This window comes from Siniperca chuatsi, linkage group LG12 (genome assembly GCF_020085105.1).
Source record: "Siniperca chuatsi isolate FFG_IHB_CAS linkage group LG12, ASM2008510v1, whole genome shotgun sequence".
Lineage (NCBI taxonomy): Eukaryota > Metazoa > Chordata > Actinopteri > Centrarchiformes > Sinipercidae > Siniperca > Siniperca chuatsi.
The window spans coordinates 3,807,897-3,825,501 of record NC_058053.1 but is presented as its reverse complement, the minus strand read 5'-3'; the positions used below and the strand labels follow the sequence as shown (position 1 = coordinate 3,825,501).

The following is a 17,605-nucleotide window of genomic DNA, read 5'->3' as shown; positions in this document are numbered from 1 at the left end:
TTGCATGTATAAAATAAAAGTATCTGACCAGCACCAAAACAGGAATGAATGAATCCTTTAGGCACAATTTCATTATGCTGTTGCTAAAAAAAGAAATGTATGGGAGCAGATAATGTATCACGTTTCTCAGTCATGGTGATTCCTTGTCAATCACTGGCATCATACAGCGATCACTTTTAAAGTACAAAATACAAGTTTAAGTACAAGATTTATGTAGCAAACTGCTTCTTCAACTGGTGACTGATAAATCAGTTGACATCTAAATCCAAAAAAGAATATTTTAAACAATGTTTTTTTTTTTTTTATGGATGACAGTCCTCAACTAAACCTCAGTCTGCTGCTACAGGCTCGTGACAGATCAGCAACTGTGCTGTGACTCGTCCAAAACTCAGTGAACTGGACTGATGACCACACTAACCCGAGTGACTCGCAGGGAGTTCAGTGCTTTTCTGAGCCTCAATTCATCGCTCACTAACATTAAAACAAAACATTAACATTCTGTAACGGCTGTGCTATACAGGAAATACCTGCTTGTACCCTGGACACAGAACAAATGATTGCACATTTCCAAATTCTGCAAACCACGCCAAGTCTGAGTCACTGTAACACCCAGAATGAACACTGCCAAATTATATATAGAATTCCTCTGATGGCAAACAGTGAATCATAAACCAAATTGTAGTGTAAGTGCATGATACCTTTTAACTTCAGCCATAGACTTATGTGGTTACAAAGCATCATGTACAAGTGGGCTAATGCTATTGAAACCCCAGGGTTGGTAACAGGGTGTCTGGGGAGTGAAGGCTCACCACTGGGCTGGCGCGGGCCGAACCGGCCCTGGAGGATGCTCTGGAGCTGGAGCTGCGATAACTAGTGTACTCTAAAGGCTGTAGAGAAAACGCACTGTTATGATTCTGTCTACACGTGGAGGCAAACACAGACAAGCATGCGCATACTCACACTAGTAGTACACACTAGTAGCAAACGCATGTTGGAGAGGACTGATGCCACAATTTGGAAACTAAATCACAATCTGCTTAATGCAAAATGTAAAAAATATCTAAATGCCATCCCCATTTGACCAACTTAGAGAAAGTAGACTTTGTTTTGAATTAGAATTAAACTTAAAATTAAATCCAATTACATTAAAATCCAAATCAACTCCCATGCAGCAGCAAAAAAAAATTCAGTAAAAGCAAAACAAAAGCAAACGTCACACATGGCCCATTCCATTATTTCACACCAGATTCATGTTCACACTTCATTTATCTCCACACACTCTTCTTATAAATAATTGTTAGTATTGTCAGTCTGGACAGTTAACAATCCAGGAACAGAAAACACTTTTCACACTTGACCAGGTCACTCTCAGATGCATCAAACCAAGAAAAGCCGCAATTCCCAGTAAATCTTACATGAGAGCTGGAGCCAGCGACTCGCCGGGACCCACTGCAGAGACCGTCTTCATATAAGGAACTCTGCACATGTGACATGTCACACACACACACACACACACACACACACACACATGCTTCAGCAGTGTGAACAATGATATTTTTGTGATTTTAATACATGCTTTTCTACTCGATGGTGAAAAACCTACGGCCTGCCTTTAGTGCCTGATATGTGGCTCAGTTCAAAACTGAAACGTACACAAACTGGCATCAATGATTAGTGAATTTAAAAAATGATGAAGCATTTAACTGAAAGCCCTTGACTTACTCATCAAATCCTTTGCTCTTAAAACAAACAAGCTCAGTTTAATGTGTTCATAAGAACGCTGGTGTGAGTGAATGATAATTACAGGTGTCATTTAACACTGTGTGGAAATTATAGTGGGTGAAAGGTAAGCTGGAAATGAATGGAACCAACCCTACGATAGAGCTGCTGGGTGATCTGACTGAGTGACCTGTAGAACTGCAACAGAGGATGAAGCTGGGTGTAAGAATGAGGTTTACGAGGCAGCAGGTTGGAACAGGTTGTGATAACACGAGAATGAATGATAATTTCTCTTTTCTCCTGTCCCTCTCCACAGAGAGGTGGAAGGTCAGGTAGCAGCTACAGAGTAGCAACAAAACTTTAAGTGTTTTTTCCTGCGAGTGTTTACAGTATGCGTCTCTCTAGCAGTTGTCTGTATACAGACCTGGTAACCATTGAAAGTTGAACCTGGGTTTCTCGAAGAGGACAGACCATTGAAGCTGTACAAGTCAGAGGAAGCATAAGAGGCCTGAAAAGAGGAAAGGGAAGAAGGAAGTAGAGTAACGAGCCAAGAGAAGGAGGGAGATGGGAATGAGGAAAGAGAATAGGAAGTTCAGAAACATCATTTTTAAAAAGTCACCCAACTCTTCATCCAAAGCCTAACTTGCACCTGTCAGCAATGTATTCACACTGTGCAAGTAAACAGCAGCGAGTGAGGATCAGTGCTGTATAAATGTGTAGCAAATCACAAACCCACACACACATGCACAAACCAATTAAACTAATACTCCATGATATTTTCATATATATATATATATATATATATACACACACACATTTCACCTTTTGTACCATTTTAACCTATAGCCAAGCCTTTACATTTGTGGTTTTTGACCAATGCTATCTAAAGTCCAATGGTGCACATACCATTCATCTCTGGAAGTCATGAGTGCAGCTTGTTTTTAATACACAAAAAACTAGGCAATCAGCATGCTTGCCAAAATGCCTGAATTGACAAAGATTGTTGCGTATGGAGATTCAGAATTCAACACAAAATTCTGCCACCCACCGGCTGCAATTCTAATCTGGAGGCACGAGACACCCGGTTGTCATCACTTAGTCTGGAGCTCTGAGAGTTGGGGAGGACACATCAAACACCACAAAAACTAAAGGTCATCCTCAATACATCTGACAGCACACAGCTTTGTTTGAACATACTGACACATCACATGCAGTTACAGTATATTGATACGTAGCTATTGGTTTGGAAACTTATGATATCAATGTTGGGTTTTAAAAAAACTGCAATGTCCTTTGTGGAGATGTGGTTAAACAAATATGTCAGAGGTAGAATTCATTAGGTAAAACCAAAGAACCAGATTTTCAAGCTATGTAATATCAGAACAGGCCTCATTGGTTTTTTTTAAGAATATTTTACATTATTTTTGTTGAGGAGCTTCTGTTCTTCCTTCTCCAAGAATGACTACAAGAAGGAATGAATAGATGTCTCAGCCATTTATGCTTTTATATTTGAACCAGGAGTCCATCCTTTGTCATTTAATGTTGCCAGTTCTTCATCTTGTTTTAATTCAAGTAGTATCTATGACTTCCATAGGCAAGTCCTATTCATTTTTCCATGTGATTAAAAGGGAAAATTCAGGACATTTTATGTGGATGTCCAATCAGTGTTGATGGTAAAAACAGTTGATTGAAGCAATTCCTCAGTGCATGCTATATTGACCTGAGTTCACCCTGTAGTTCCTCCTGCATCCAGCGCCATCATTTGACGTTACAGTGACGTAGTTGGAGGCAAGGAAGAACTAGGCTAATTCAGCTTGGATTTCTATCTTCTGCCTCTGGGTAGCCTCTAGATTCCGCCCAAAAACAAAACTTGTTCCCTTGGCTTGCATTACAAACTGGCTACATTTCCAACAGCGAAAATGGCATCCCAATGGCATCCCTAGCCAGAGTATACGCCGAAGAAATGCAGCGGAGATAGGCTGCGGCTGCATTAGCCGTGCAAAAGGATATGGTTGGCGGGGACCCTCCAGAACTTGAGCCGCCGAGAGCAAACAGCGACTAGTGGTGTCTTTGCTCAAATTGCCTTCCGATGCCAACAGAAATGGAATCATTCTGCTCCAATGAATTCCAGTGTGGGCAGTTTTTTTTGGATGCTTTCACTGACGCCAACTCAGAGAGAGCCCAAGTGCGCGTTACTATGCAGGCAAGTTTTACTCCTCACTTGGACAGAGGTGTGCTGGAGACTTTCTTCAGGATCCCGAAGATAGACTGGAAAACCAGCAGGGCCGAGAGGGCAGATGGCCATTGACCGAGTATTTTTATCACCTAATGCTATTTTTTGGTCAACAAAGTAATAGCTAATGTTATAGGCTAGGGTGGTAACTTACTCCCACAGGCTGGGGCGATGTTGGACTAATGCTGTAATACTGAGGGACAGTCAAGAGAAACTGTGAACGTTAAGCCTAATTTGAAGCCAACTAAATAACGAGAGTAGTAGGTTGGATGCCGGTAACATTGTTCATGTTGCTTTTTGTGGAACTTTATACTGCAGCGCTAGCTCGGCTAGCGACAACTTTGTTGTTGGTACTCCCACAGGCTGGGGTGATGTTGGACTAATGTTGTAATATTGAGGGAAGGACAAGAGAAACTACGGAAGCCCGACATCGGTATATATGTGTGTGTGTGTGTGTGTTGCTGCTGTATATAAATTTACTTGATAGACATGTCCTGATGGTAACAATATAGCTACGTGTGAAAAAGAAAAGAATTTATTTGGCAATGTTGTGTAACTTTAGCACTGGCTCGGAGCTGTGGTGGCCAGCTGGGTGGGCGTGGGCGTCAGAAGCTCGTGCACAATGCATCCTGGTACATGTAGGCACTGCAGGCATAGCTCCGGAAGCAGGCGAACTCTGCTTACTCTGTCAATATAGCACGCACTGAGGAATTTATTGCTTCAGTTGACCACATTTACCATCAACACTGACTGGACATCCACATAAAAAAGGTGCCCTTTAAATTTTCCCTTGCACCAGTGGGGTGCAGAAATTTGGTCATCTTCAAGAGAGTTTTCAAAGACAAAGAAATCCCTTCAGATTCTACCAACAGATTATTAAACTGATGAGAACATTTTATTTGGCTCCACCCACTGCAGTTTGCCTTAACAACAATGAGATTCTTTCAGCGGCCAAAATGTGTTTTTCAACGCAAAATTCCACTCTGCACTGCAGTGTTAACAGGACAGTTTGCCCTCAACACAATGCAGTTGTATCTGGTTCATCAAACAAAAAGTTAAGCTATACAATGTTCACTTTTAGAGCTATTCAGCATTAAGGATCAGAGGGGCCCAACACGCACCGTTAGGTTTAGTCTGGAGGAGCGAGACACTCTGCTTTCATCACTGAGTCTTGAGCTCTGACAGCATGAGAAAGAGGAGGGTCATGAGTGACAGGTTGTAGGTTGTCTAGAAATTTGCAAGCATTCCCTTATTCTACAACAGTCCAAATGCTTATGCCTGTCCAATCAGTTCAACACACAGCTACTAACCCTGCTGGATATTACACTGTAATCATCATCATAGCCGTTCCTCTGTGAATAAAAGGAAGAGTGAGAAACACTGATGCAATTTCTGTGGAGGCCTTTCACGCATTTTTTGAGTTGAACTTTTACATACATCTCTGTCTTTGTGCTTATGTTTCTTCTTTTTCTTTGACTTCTTTTGTGAGTGTGATGAGGAGTCCTTAGAGTGAGAGAAAGAGAGGGAGAACAGTGAAGGGTGAAAACACGCTATCTGGAGAAATCTTTTCTTATCCCAAAACCAGAATGCCTAATCGACATTTTTTATTGTTTGCACAGCACAAATGTAAAAGCGTGGGGGAAATGGCATATACAGTAACAACATTATTATTACTGTTACTATTAATAAGAAAACCCAAGTAACACACAACATACATGCACAATGGACTCTTTACACTGGCCAGACAGTGGTAAAAAGCATACAAAAGGCCACAATGTATTAACATGCAATTATATGACAAAACTAACTGATTCAGCTAATAAACTGACAATGCCAAATATCCTGGATCTCGTACTCCCATGGGAATAATAAGTATGAAGAATTTTTCCACATTACATAGCACAGAAGAAATAGCCCTTAACATTTTGAGACATAACAGAGCTTAAAATAGTGTGGACTGTGTTTTGGTTGGACCATGATAGCTCTATAACACACAGCGTTCTTTTGGTACAAATCAAATCGAACTGAGCCCAAGGTAGTCGATGTTCGTTCACAACAACAAAAACAAGTACGTGACGAACATAATTACTTGATAGAATCACAGAAAATGTACTAAGTTAGTCCACAGTCATGTATTGGTCCCTGCTTACTGCAACAATTAAATCAAGACGAGAAAATGATCATAAAGGCTCCTCTACAATCACAAACCATAAAATTCTACACCATAAAAAACCCTGACTCACTTTCACCTTATATACAATGGACAGAATATAAAAATCTATTAAAATCAATTGAATTCAATTCAGTTTTATTTATATAGCGAATTCTTAACAGAAGTTCTCATTGCACTCTTCCTACAGAGCAGGTCTAGACCGTACTCTTTATAATATTATTTACAGAGACCCAACAAATCCCACCATGAGCAAGCAAACAAAGCAAAATTCATACAAAACATTGAGCATATAAACATGCTTTGTATTATAAAGAGATGTGACTGATTCTTATGCCTTCTATGTAAACCTAATTTCATCACTAGGATAAGACAAATTTACTCCATGCTTTGAGGTCTTTGAACCAGCTGTTCAAAGGGTTAGGGTTCATTCATTCATCACAACAAATCTTCAAGTTGGGGGGGTTAAAAAATCATCCACAGTGCCTTTCAAGAATATCAACCCTTACCCCTCCACCATACGTCCCAACTGCATCAAGATCCGACTATGCAAAAGACACAATAACATCATCACCAACAAGTGCCACCCACACTGACAGCACCTTGTTAAGTAACCAAGCACAGACACACTGCCTCCACATAACCAAAAGGTTCGAGGGGACGAGGTCCATCTTTTTTTAATCAAAAAGCAAAAGGTATTTGATCATCATTAAAAGGTAAAAAGAGGTTTAAAGAAAGTCTTTGGATTTTTAATGCATGTGCTGTTTGAGTGATACTGACCCTGACACTGCCCCGGCTTCCCACTGACATCCGCTCATCGTCGTCTGAGAGCTGTGTGAGAGAGTGAGAGATTGAAATCGATGTTTAGGGTTTGGAAAAATGGTCACAACGTGCGATTTACGTCAACAATGCCAGCAAACAGCGGATTATGACAGGAGGTATCCTGCTGCAACGACACATGGTTCAATTAACTTTGTCTCCTTGTGAATTTTTGTTAAAGATCTGATTGTGTGTTTTATGTGACCGTTGTTTTTATTGAGACAGGGGGGAAAAGCCATTTCCTGAAATTCTCTTGTGCAAAAATAAAGTAAAACAAAACAAAACATCCCATCTCAAAATGACTACGATTTACTTGAGGGCTTTGTGATGCCGCACAGTCTCAAATAAAAGCTGATATAGAAAGAATGTTCGAGTCCGTTAGAGCGGATAGCTAAGGCTAGTAGCTAATAAAGGCCAGGTAAAAAATATGTGGGGCTGGAACTACCTGTACTATATAGAGTAATGTACCTGTACATAATAAATCCAGCATAGTGATGTCTTTTTCTTTTATGATGTAACTCCAATCACTTCTACTTGCCGTTTTTCGGTCGCTGTTAAATTACCGTCAATGAAACTCAACACTTTCTGCGAAGGTTTAACATTAAAAACTTGGCTTTTGTTGCACTGATGGAATACGTGTTGTGGAAACATGATTCTGAATTTATCAAGACAACAGGTAAACATGGAGGAAGTGTTGCGTTTGCATTGACAGCTAGTGTCATCAAAAGCAAATTAAAAACAGGAACAGATCAGAAAACAGTGAGACGTCTAACGAAGAGTCATTCAATAAAGGCCTTTATCTGGCCTATATAAGTGATACTGAGTTGATCCTTGTGGTTTCCAGGATTTACATTTTCATGTATTTCATGTAACATTTTCAAGTGGTGGAGGACAAGATTACAGAGGAAAGGCATGAGGCGATGGAAACAGAGGGAGGGCTACAAACCGTTTGTATCCGTGAAGAACGTGAGTATCTCTCACTGTCCTCCTGAACAAGGGAGGGGAGGGGTGAAGATGGAGAAGAGGAGATGAAGGAAGAGAGAGATGTCAAAGATCAACGAGACAGATGGATGAGGAAGGTAACTGTCGCTTGAGGTACAAAATTACTTTTGAGGTCAGTCTGCCCACTGATCCACTGGTGCCCAGTCCAAGAAGAAGTTGCATATTTTCATTCCAGCCAAAAAATTGTTTTAAAGTCTTTTAAATTAAGTGTTTTAATTTCATTTTAGGTTCATGATATTGTGATATATATACACACAGTCAATACATATTTTCCTACTCACACTTAGTGTGCTACTGAGTGAAATCACATGGTATGATATTTGGTAGAAATGAACACGTAGACAAAATTGGACAGCACATCAAGTGAATGGCATGTAAGCAAATACCAGGATACTTTTGGTTCATTTGAATACACTTGTGCAACGGCTGCATAAAACAAATCTAGATAACTTTTTACTTGATAGTGAACTACACACTTGCTCTCGCAATCAGGCATGCATGTTCTTAAAACCATCACACCGAACCAGCAATCCAGGCAACAAACCACAGAGACACCCATGTGAATTACTTTAGTAAAAAAGTAGAAAAAAACAACACAAATAGTTAGTCACACACACTAAATATCCCCATCGCTGTGTTTGAAACTCTGATGGTCTGGGATGATTCAAACTAAGTAACTAAAGTGGTAAATTCAACAACAGTAAATCCCATGCAGTCTCACACCAATGGGGCAGATGGTCATGCTGAGCCAAATGGGCACCCTGCTCCTTTGAATAAGTGGATTATCATTAATGACCAAGCTTTGATTCCATATAATCCGTTATTTTCTAAAATGGCTTAACAGGAATTATCTGGAATTCAAACGCAGACTGCAAACGCTTCCAACAAACAGAAATAAAAGCTTCAAAATGTACAGAGGCACAGAAACACATGCATAGTATTTAAGTATTTAGTAATTGGGAGGTATATTTTTAGTGTTGTCATCACAGCACAGAAACTGTACCATCCATTGTTCAATATCTCCCCATTTGCTGTCCACTGGGTCATCTAATTTGGTGTTCAAGCCATAATATTTCTAAGAAGAGACAGGAAGTGAGGGCAAGAAAAAAAACAGTTCAGAAAACAGAACAAAAGGTAACAGGTTTCCATTATTTTCTTGGGTTTAATTTGAAGCACACGCCTAGGATAATTACATAACCATGCATAAATCAAATGATGTCCGAGGTGGAAATGAGGAAAAGGAGGCCTACCTTCTGCACCTGAAAGATCTACACACCAACATCGATGAGAGGCAGATGAGAAAAGATTGGAGGATATCAAACATGAAAACAGGGGGTGGGGGGGGATAAATAATAAAAAAAAAAAAATCAGCCTCAAAACTGAGATGTGATAAAGACAGATATTAAATCTTCAAGAAAGGCAGTCAGCTGCAGTAAGTGACAGATAAACACAGACAGCATGCAGAGAAGACATACAGAGGCAGGTTTCTGCTAATGAGAGGCACTCAGGAATGTGAAGTACCCCGCTGCACAGCAGGACCAATAGTAACTGAACCAAGAACACACCGAGTTCACTGCACCTCTGAGACTGAGTTACCAGGCATTTTCCCATGGTTCCTTTAGGTTGGTATCAGTACCAGTGCCACAGTGTCACTTTCAAGTCTATGTTCCCATGACTACAGATCTGAGTCTTGTGATAAACCACCGGCCTCTGACACATCCTGGTACAGAGGACATTAAGAACCAAAATTAGCCACGAAATCCAAAGGGAAGACATTTTATGCTATAAAACATTGTCAACTTGTGCACAATTTGCAACAGTTTTTCAAGAGCATATATAACAAATATACAAGCATAAGTTTTCAAATTTAACAAAAATAACACATTAACACACCTTTGCCATTATATTTCTCTTTATGATGATGTCACATGACAAAAGATGGGAATATCACAAAATCTTCATCTGAACACTCTCGTGTCTGTGCAGTTGAAGCTACAGCCAGTAGCCAGTTAGCCTTAGCTTAGCATAAAGACTGGAAACAAGGGGAAACAGCTAGCCTGGCTCTGTCCAAAGGTAACAAAATCAGCCTACCAGCACCTCTAGAGCTCACTTCTTAAACATTTTTGCACAGAAAGAGAACTATGGATTTTGTCCCCCAGCCATTTAATGGCTGGTATGGACAGGAGGAAAGATTACAGCAGGCTGAACCACTTTAAATCTTCATGTGTGCACCTGACTGTTGTTTTAAGACAGACTTGAAATATTGTGACCCTATCCTTTAAAAAGGTCCAGTGTGTAACATTTAGGACGAGCTATTGGCAGAAATAGAATATAATATTTATAAGTATAAGTATGTTTTCATTAGTATATAATGTCATTAGCCATCGTCTTTGCTAATAAGCTCATGTAAATCCTCAAAGATCTCTACAACCTCTGAAATCTTCCTTCATGCTTTGTTCTTTTTACTGATGTTAACAGACATGGACACACTGACTACAAGAAAAATGGCAATGAACACAATCAGCTTTCCTTACATTTTTCCAAGTACATACAGTGAACATATCTGCCCTTCAACTGCAATATCACTGGTAGAATTTAAATAGATTAAATTATTGTCCGACTGAGCTGTTTTCATACACACTTAAATTGTGCAACTGCTCCTTTCACTGCAGCTCCTTTCGACAATGAGACAAATACACTTGCTGTTAAATAAAAAAAAAAAGAGCATTTCCCCTTTGAGCTTGCCTCAATACCTCTGCTGGGCAAATCCAACACATACTGAAAACACACCCCACCCTTACTGCTGCACTTTCCATCCCATCGGTTCAGTCCTTTAATCCAGATTTACTACCACTGTCTCCCTTGTATGCTTGCCCAATATATGGATTGGCTTTGTTGGTTTTGTACTTCTGGCTTTCAGATATCGATTCGCAGCTGACCTCTTTGTCCACTGCATCACCTCAGTAACAACAGCACTCCTAGATAATCAATGGAGTACGGCCTCTTGCCCTCACTAGTCCACTGCTCCCAATTTATAGGTTCAGTCGAGATGAAAGGTCATATCCCCACACTGCTGACCTCTTATTGCAGCAGACTCAAAGAATTTGCTGCACCTTGTCTAGTCATGAAAACAAAGTCATCCTCACTTCCAAGCAGGTGACAGTGAGTTGTAGAGGTTAGATCAATTTATAAAATATCTTACCACGAATGGTGGGGAGACACATTATTGTGTCACAAATAAAAGAATAATGTAATGCTCCAATTCACATTATTTCTGCATAAAATATCCCTATTGTTTCATTATTTTAATGAAAAAGAAACACTGTTTGCCCTAAAAGTTAACACAGATAAATCCATAGCAACTTTAATCTCTTCATCTACCTGTGCTACATGAACTTTCAAACTCTGTTTTGATCTTTGACATCTGCCTACAAAAGACGCCTTCCATTAAAAAGACAAAATATGTCGTTTTCCACTTTTACCGACATTTATAAAAATGTGAGAATTAAGATGTACAAGAGCATACTGTGGCAGAAAAATGCACAGGACAGATTAATAACTGACTGGAGGGATTTTGTCTGCTTACTTATCTCTCATTACGTGTCTGGACACCCAATTAGCAAGTGAGCCAGGCACCGTCATAAGCCCATTCAACAAATGGGTTACACAATCAGCTTACATGTTTGCACCCGTTCTATTCAACTCACCGAGCTCCCCTTCTTGATCGGAGGGGTTCTTGGGCGCCCGGTGAGGGCAGCCCTCAGCCCCCTCCCTGCCAGCCGACGCCCGGCCGTCCTGCTGCCCTCAGGGTACCAGGAAAGGTTGCATCCTTCAGCAGTCAGCTGGTAAGACCACGGCTAGTCATGTAGGCAGGATCACGGCGGGACGGAGCACTGAGATTTGAGCTCAGAACAACAGAGGTAACCACACGTCTCTCGTTTGCTGCTATACAGCCAATAATCCACCCTTAAATCCTGTCTTCAGTGCATGAGAAAACATCCAAAAGTCCCGAAGGTGGTTGTGAGTGCAGCGACCCATCGCTCATGTCAACAACACGGCAACAACTGCTCCACTGTAGGCTGGACCAAGGAGCGCAACCTGCTAAGCTACTTTAGAACTTGGCTAAAGGGTTTAAGGAACACACACACACACACACACACACACACACACACAGACCAGACTCAGCTCAACACTGACCAATAATCCAGTGTGTATGACTGGTGTGTGCTTTTGCTGTTTGGACTCACCACCTGTGTTTTGATTACTGAATAATTGAGTGCTGCTGGAACTCTGATTATCCCAGTACACCTTAATGGGAAAAGGGTTTCTATAATGACAAGCAAAAAAAATCTGTGTTTGTAAAATAGATCGGAAGGATGTAAAGTGGTTATTTTTAACAGAAAGAGAGAATAGGGTGGAGCAATGTGACAATATATACTGTGAGATGATAGAAATGTGTCAATTGTCTCAGATTTTGATTAAAGATGGTCGTATTAGGTCATTGTGAGCAATGTTGTAAATCCATGAGTAGGATTTATTTATGTCAGTATTTGATTTACAGTATTTTTGCAATGATGCGATGAAGTACCTTGATTTTTCCAGGTATTTAATTCAAAGGATTAGCCAGAAACGTCATTCCCATCTGAGTATTTTATCTGTTAACTGTTTCTCAATTGAATTTCCAGCAATACAATATTACAACAAAACATTACATACTGTGATACATGATTTTATTCATATTGCCAACGCCTAGCACTCCCCCCCCCCAACCCTAACAACAAGAAACATCTTTAGGTTACAAAGATGGGCTGGATAGAGAAAGTTCAAGGAGATTTAAGTCCAAGGCCACCAAGGTTACATGAAATTACAGTTTCAGGGGTCTTAACTTCTAAATCATCTCTGGACAGAGAAATTACAACTTTTAAGAGTTCAGTTTTGACAGGTGAGAGGCAGAAGTCTGTTTGTGTGAGTGGGATTACTCCAGGCTAAGAATAGTGAGCTGGGAGAAGCGCGACTCCCCATGGTACAGATCAGAGGTGCAAAACCAAAGAAATTAAAAACTCAAGTACCATACTACTGACCTGCAGTCCAAACACACAACCACACACAGACTTGCCAGCTCTGCACCTGTTTCAACACAAATCAGAATGTAGTGCTGGTGCCAACACTGGCACTGGAGGTGCTGGCTGCAGATGGTGCACACCAGAGTTTTAGGGTCCCTTGGGTCCTTGTATTTGTCCATGATGTGTAACCTTTGTACAAAATATTGGTATAGAGGGACTCCATCTTTTATTTATTATACATAAAAAAACACCACACATTTAATACCTCTTTTATGAAGCATGCCCTTTTAATTAAGGCCTAGTAAATTTTAGAGGGAATCACCCAGTCAGAGGCTTCCAGTTATCAACTACAATGGCCAACCAGAGGAGTAAATACTACTAGTACTGCTATACTACGTACTGTATGTAGTTATCCAAAGAGGCAGGGCTACACAAAAAGAACCATGATAAAACCAACTGGGCCGGTGAACATGTGTCTATACTCTAACTAAGACTGAGAGATAAGTGACTTACTAAGATACTTGACTTACATCTACTTGAGGTTCACTTTCTTTAATATGTTGTTGTATAGTTGGAAACATTGTTTAACACAAATCCGCTTTCATCAAGACAGTGTTTAACAAGATGAGCTGCACAAGTGACATTTTATCACCTATATTCCACATGTTTTGCAGCGTTTTAAGAGACGTTCCATGTTCAGATGGCCTTTAAGAATAAATCAGTCAATCATTGAAAATTCTATTTGGGGTTTTGCAAATTAACTTTTTGCAGTAATAGTTATTTAAATGGAATCCACAGGATCCAGGGTGGGGGGGTAATGATATTTTAGTACAGAAGTGATTGATAAGGAGGTGGGTGTTTTATTAATTCATCGTGCATCAATTTGTACATAGTGCGTTTGTTTCAATTTTCTAGCTTTTTTTCTGCACTTTCTATTAGACTGCTAGGAAATCCCCAGCAGTGCTTCTCAGTGCTGCAGTCACAGCGCTTTGTTTACACCTCTGGCAGTTTGAACCTAAAGCATTTCCTGTCAACATTGCTTTACTCTCTTAACCTGGGTCAAACGAGTACCAACAAGACTGCTGAAATCATCTTCTTATTTAGGGTAATGCATTATCAAGCCATGTGCCATACAATAGCACAGAGTGCGACAAACTTGTATGTAATAATGCTGCGTAAATATGCCGACCTCCTCCAATGTTGAGCTGTTTGGGTTCAGGCGTAATATCAGCACCCAGCAAACAGGAAACTCTTCCAGACATCAGGTGATAGAGGGATAAAACTCTCCTTAAAATGTTTACCTTTTGATCAAAACAACATATGCCATACAACTGGCAGTGATTTCCTTTACAGTTAGCCATAAGGTGTCTCTTGTACCATAGTTTCAAATGTGAAAGTGTATCTTGACTTATACCTCTTTCTGCTGTCTCTCCAGCTCCTTCATGCGGATCTCTCTGGCCTCTGCCCTGGCTGCCCTCTTCGCTACGAGCCTGGCCTCGGCCTGAGGGGCAGATAAAGAAAAAAATAGAAACAGAGGGAGAAAACAGAAAAAGGAGAAGTTAGACAGCAGCCAATGTAGCTGGGCTAAAGTGGAACACAATTACATCTATAAATACGTGTGACCAGAGGTCCAGTTCCTCGACAGAGTTCTGAAGAGACGTGTAAAATTTGTGGTACATGGTTGGGGAGTAAATACACCATAGTTTTCAGCAACTGTCAAATTCTGAAGAATCAATGGACCCTTTATTCAAAAGGTGCAGGGTTTTACAGTTATATCGAAGTAAAGCTTCTAAAACTTCAGTCAGGGTGCCTAAAAACTGAAATTAATCATTTTCAGTCTTCGAAGATCATGTTCTTTACACTGCAGTATGTCGCAGTAGACTGCATTACCAGTGTTGTAGCCGTGTCTATAAACACAGAATATCAAGTGTCCTTTAAACTCTGAATAGATGTAGTGGACTGTATTTATAGGTATACAATCTTGTGAGAATTTTAACACCCATGCAAACATGCATTCACAACAGTGTGTAAATGTGTATATGTATTTATATTTCTGTATTTGAAGACATTGCCTTTGCTCCACTCAGCAGTCAGGCAAGAGCACGGCCTTTTCCTTAAAAGGACCTCTCTCAGAGGGTGTACTGTATGAGTGTGTGTTACAGAGTGTGTGTAAGCATTTCCTTCCTCTAGCTTTGTGGTAGACAGTACTATGTGGTTGCAGTCTGTTCGGCTCTAGGCGGAGTCACTGTAATCCCTCCTACCGTCGCACTAATGCATTTCCCCAATGTCAGTCACCATGAGCATGTAACAGGAAAACAGACAAAGGCAAGGCAAGCATGTTCACACACACACACACACACTATTAAGAAACTTTTAGGCATGTCTGGCAAGGCAAAAAAAATAATATATATATATTAATAGGTAAAACATGTCCTGTTCCAGTCACTAAAGGAATCTTCTCTATCTCCAGGACACAAACTAGATGAATAAAATAGGTTCAACAACTTGACCTCAGTATTCAACTCTCTTTATGCCATTTGTACTCCTTCAAATTTAAAATATGTAACGTTTGGGATTTGGGAAAGAGAAAAAAAAAAAATCTGAAGGAGTTTGGCTGTATGTCCTCTACCAGAGTTCACTCAAAATTATAGATCTGGTTGTCACTAAGTCCATGTATTCACATTCCCAAAAGTGAAGCCAAAACATCTCAATCGCCCCCTGGTGGCTGGCTGCAGTATAGGTCATAAACCCCGCCCCCTCCATGTTAGCGGATTTAGGTTGTTCGTATCACGCTAATGTGTGTTCAAGTGTTCATTTTTCTGATGAGTTTGGTTTTTAATTAGTTATTTGATGCTATAAAAAGGGGTTTCACATCATGATTGACAGCTGAGCCCTGCTCGTGATTGAGTCGGACAGGTGTATGGGCGGGACCTCGATACCGCAGCTCCAACCCCGATCACTACTGCGCAGACTCTGGCTCCAAATGATGTCACCAGTGCCTGTATCTGAGATATTTTGGCTCATTTTTGTACAGTAGGAGGAAGTGGAGACGTGTCGTCCATCTTTACATACAGTCTATGGTTACAAGGTATTGCCAGACTGGAGACAGCTTCCTGACAACTGTCAGGAACTGAACCTGGGCCTCTGCAGGTCACAAATAGATGCTACCAGTTTTAGGTGTGAAAACCCATGTTTGTGGGTGTGTTTGTCCTTTCTGAACACACAGTTGCAATTCTTAATTGTTCTAGTGGTTGCCGCTTAGCTCTGTCCACAACTTGTGTAGTTCAACACTTCACAATGCAATATTATGCAAAGCTGCATCACAAGTACACACGTACACTAAACCTGACCACACCCAATTGTGATGATGGTTGTGGTCAACCTATTGAAGTCAGTGTTTTTTCTCTATACATTAGGTGTGTAGATGCTCTTTAAGTTGCAGATGCAGGATTTAAGTTACGACCTCTGAAGTCTGCAGAAGGATTTACGCAATGCCCATCTGCCTGAAGCTGCTCTTAAAGTGTTTCTGTGGTGGAGAAATGGACGACATAGGCCTAAAATGTTAGAACAGCAGGCTTGTTGCTGCATCAGTAGAGATGCTTTTTACCCTGCAGTGTGTACTAAACTTGTGGATGTGTGTGAATGGGTACCAGCACATTCCTAAAGAAAAAAAGAAAAAGAGAGAATGTTGACCTCAGTAAACACTGTAAAATTATATATATTTTAAAGGCCAAAATAATGAAATAAATATCACAAAAAGTCACAAAAAGCTCTTCAAAACAGCCATCTAAGCAATGAAGGAGACATTCCAGAAATAGTCTTTACTGATTGCTGTTCTCCCTGTGGCTCACTCACTGATTGCTAGAATGGCATTTCCCTTAAGTCAGTGATTGCTCATTGTACTAAACATTTGTGCCCATGGCTTACAGACACACAAAAACATGCTCTTCAAATCTAATGCTGTACCTGTGCTGACGAATCTACACTGAAGCGTATGCATACAGGTTCTCTCTCTTAAAAACACACTTTTCTTCCCTTGTGGTGAAGAAGTTGCAGTGTCAGAGGAGTAACATGACATCAGTCTTTTGGCCTCCAGCAGCATAACTTGGCAACTTTGCTCCGAGGAGGACGGAGCACTGACTCAAGTCCAGGGCTCAAGAGCTTTTACTCGAACAACTTTTCATTTGTCACTAGTTTACAATAAGTATACAAGAGCTTTTACTGACTTACTTCAAATGAAAGACGAGAAAAAAATAGACATTTCACAGACATATTAGTTGATATCAATCAGTTTGGGGTGGAAATAACTGGGAAATATTTTTACAACTGTTTTTAAATTTAGTTGTCAGAGGGTGGGTACTACAGTACCACATACAATGCAACACAATACAATAAGTGCCAGGACATGCAGACAATCATATCATATTGAATTAGACTTTCCTGTGAATGACAACTTACTTGACACACTCTGAATTGTCCGGATGCAGTAAACTCCACCCAACAAGAGCAAGTGGATTAAAACAAACCTAAGAGTTATTTGCCAGTTTACCACACTTGATGTTTGTCACAGTATGCCATCATCTATTCTGTAATCTATCA

The 17,605-nt window shown here is 40.4% G+C and overlaps 1 protein-coding gene across 34 annotated transcripts in view; it reads right to left on the bottom strand.

Moving 5' to 3' along the window:
- Positions 1-17,605, bottom strand: part of lrrfip1a (leucine rich repeat (in FLII) interacting protein 1a) — a 44,464-nt gene that overhangs the window by 13,769 nt on the left and 13,090 nt on the right. For 9 of the 34 annotated variants that reach the window (XM_044217097.1, XM_044217096.1, XM_044217078.1 and 6 more), the window contains exons 2-15: positions 14,421-14,507; positions 9,194-9,211; positions 8,947-9,018; positions 7,888-7,929; positions 6,903-6,953; positions 6,632-6,667; positions 5,390-5,455; positions 5,263-5,304; positions 5,074-5,130; positions 2,768-2,827; positions 2,144-2,227; positions 1,873-1,917; positions 1,416-1,478; positions 810-887 (exon numbers count right to left, since the gene is read on the bottom strand). In XM_044217097.1, the coding sequence (XP_044073032.1) occupies positions 810-887; positions 1,416-1,478; positions 1,873-1,917; positions 2,144-2,227; positions 2,768-2,827; positions 5,074-5,130; positions 5,263-5,304; positions 5,390-5,455; positions 6,632-6,667; positions 6,903-6,953; positions 7,888-7,929; positions 8,947-9,018; positions 9,194-9,211; positions 14,421-14,507 (801 nt within the window). Of the gene's footprint in view, positions 1-809; positions 888-1,415; positions 1,479-1,872; positions 1,918-2,143; positions 2,228-2,767; positions 2,828-5,073; positions 5,131-5,262; positions 5,305-5,389; positions 5,456-6,631; positions 6,668-6,902; positions 6,954-7,887; positions 7,930-8,946; positions 9,019-9,193; positions 9,212-11,650; positions 12,680-14,420; positions 14,508-17,605 lie in introns of those variants that run through there. The other 25 variants (XM_044217087.1, XM_044217090.1, XM_044217092.1 and 22 more) reach the window with 19 other exon arrangements.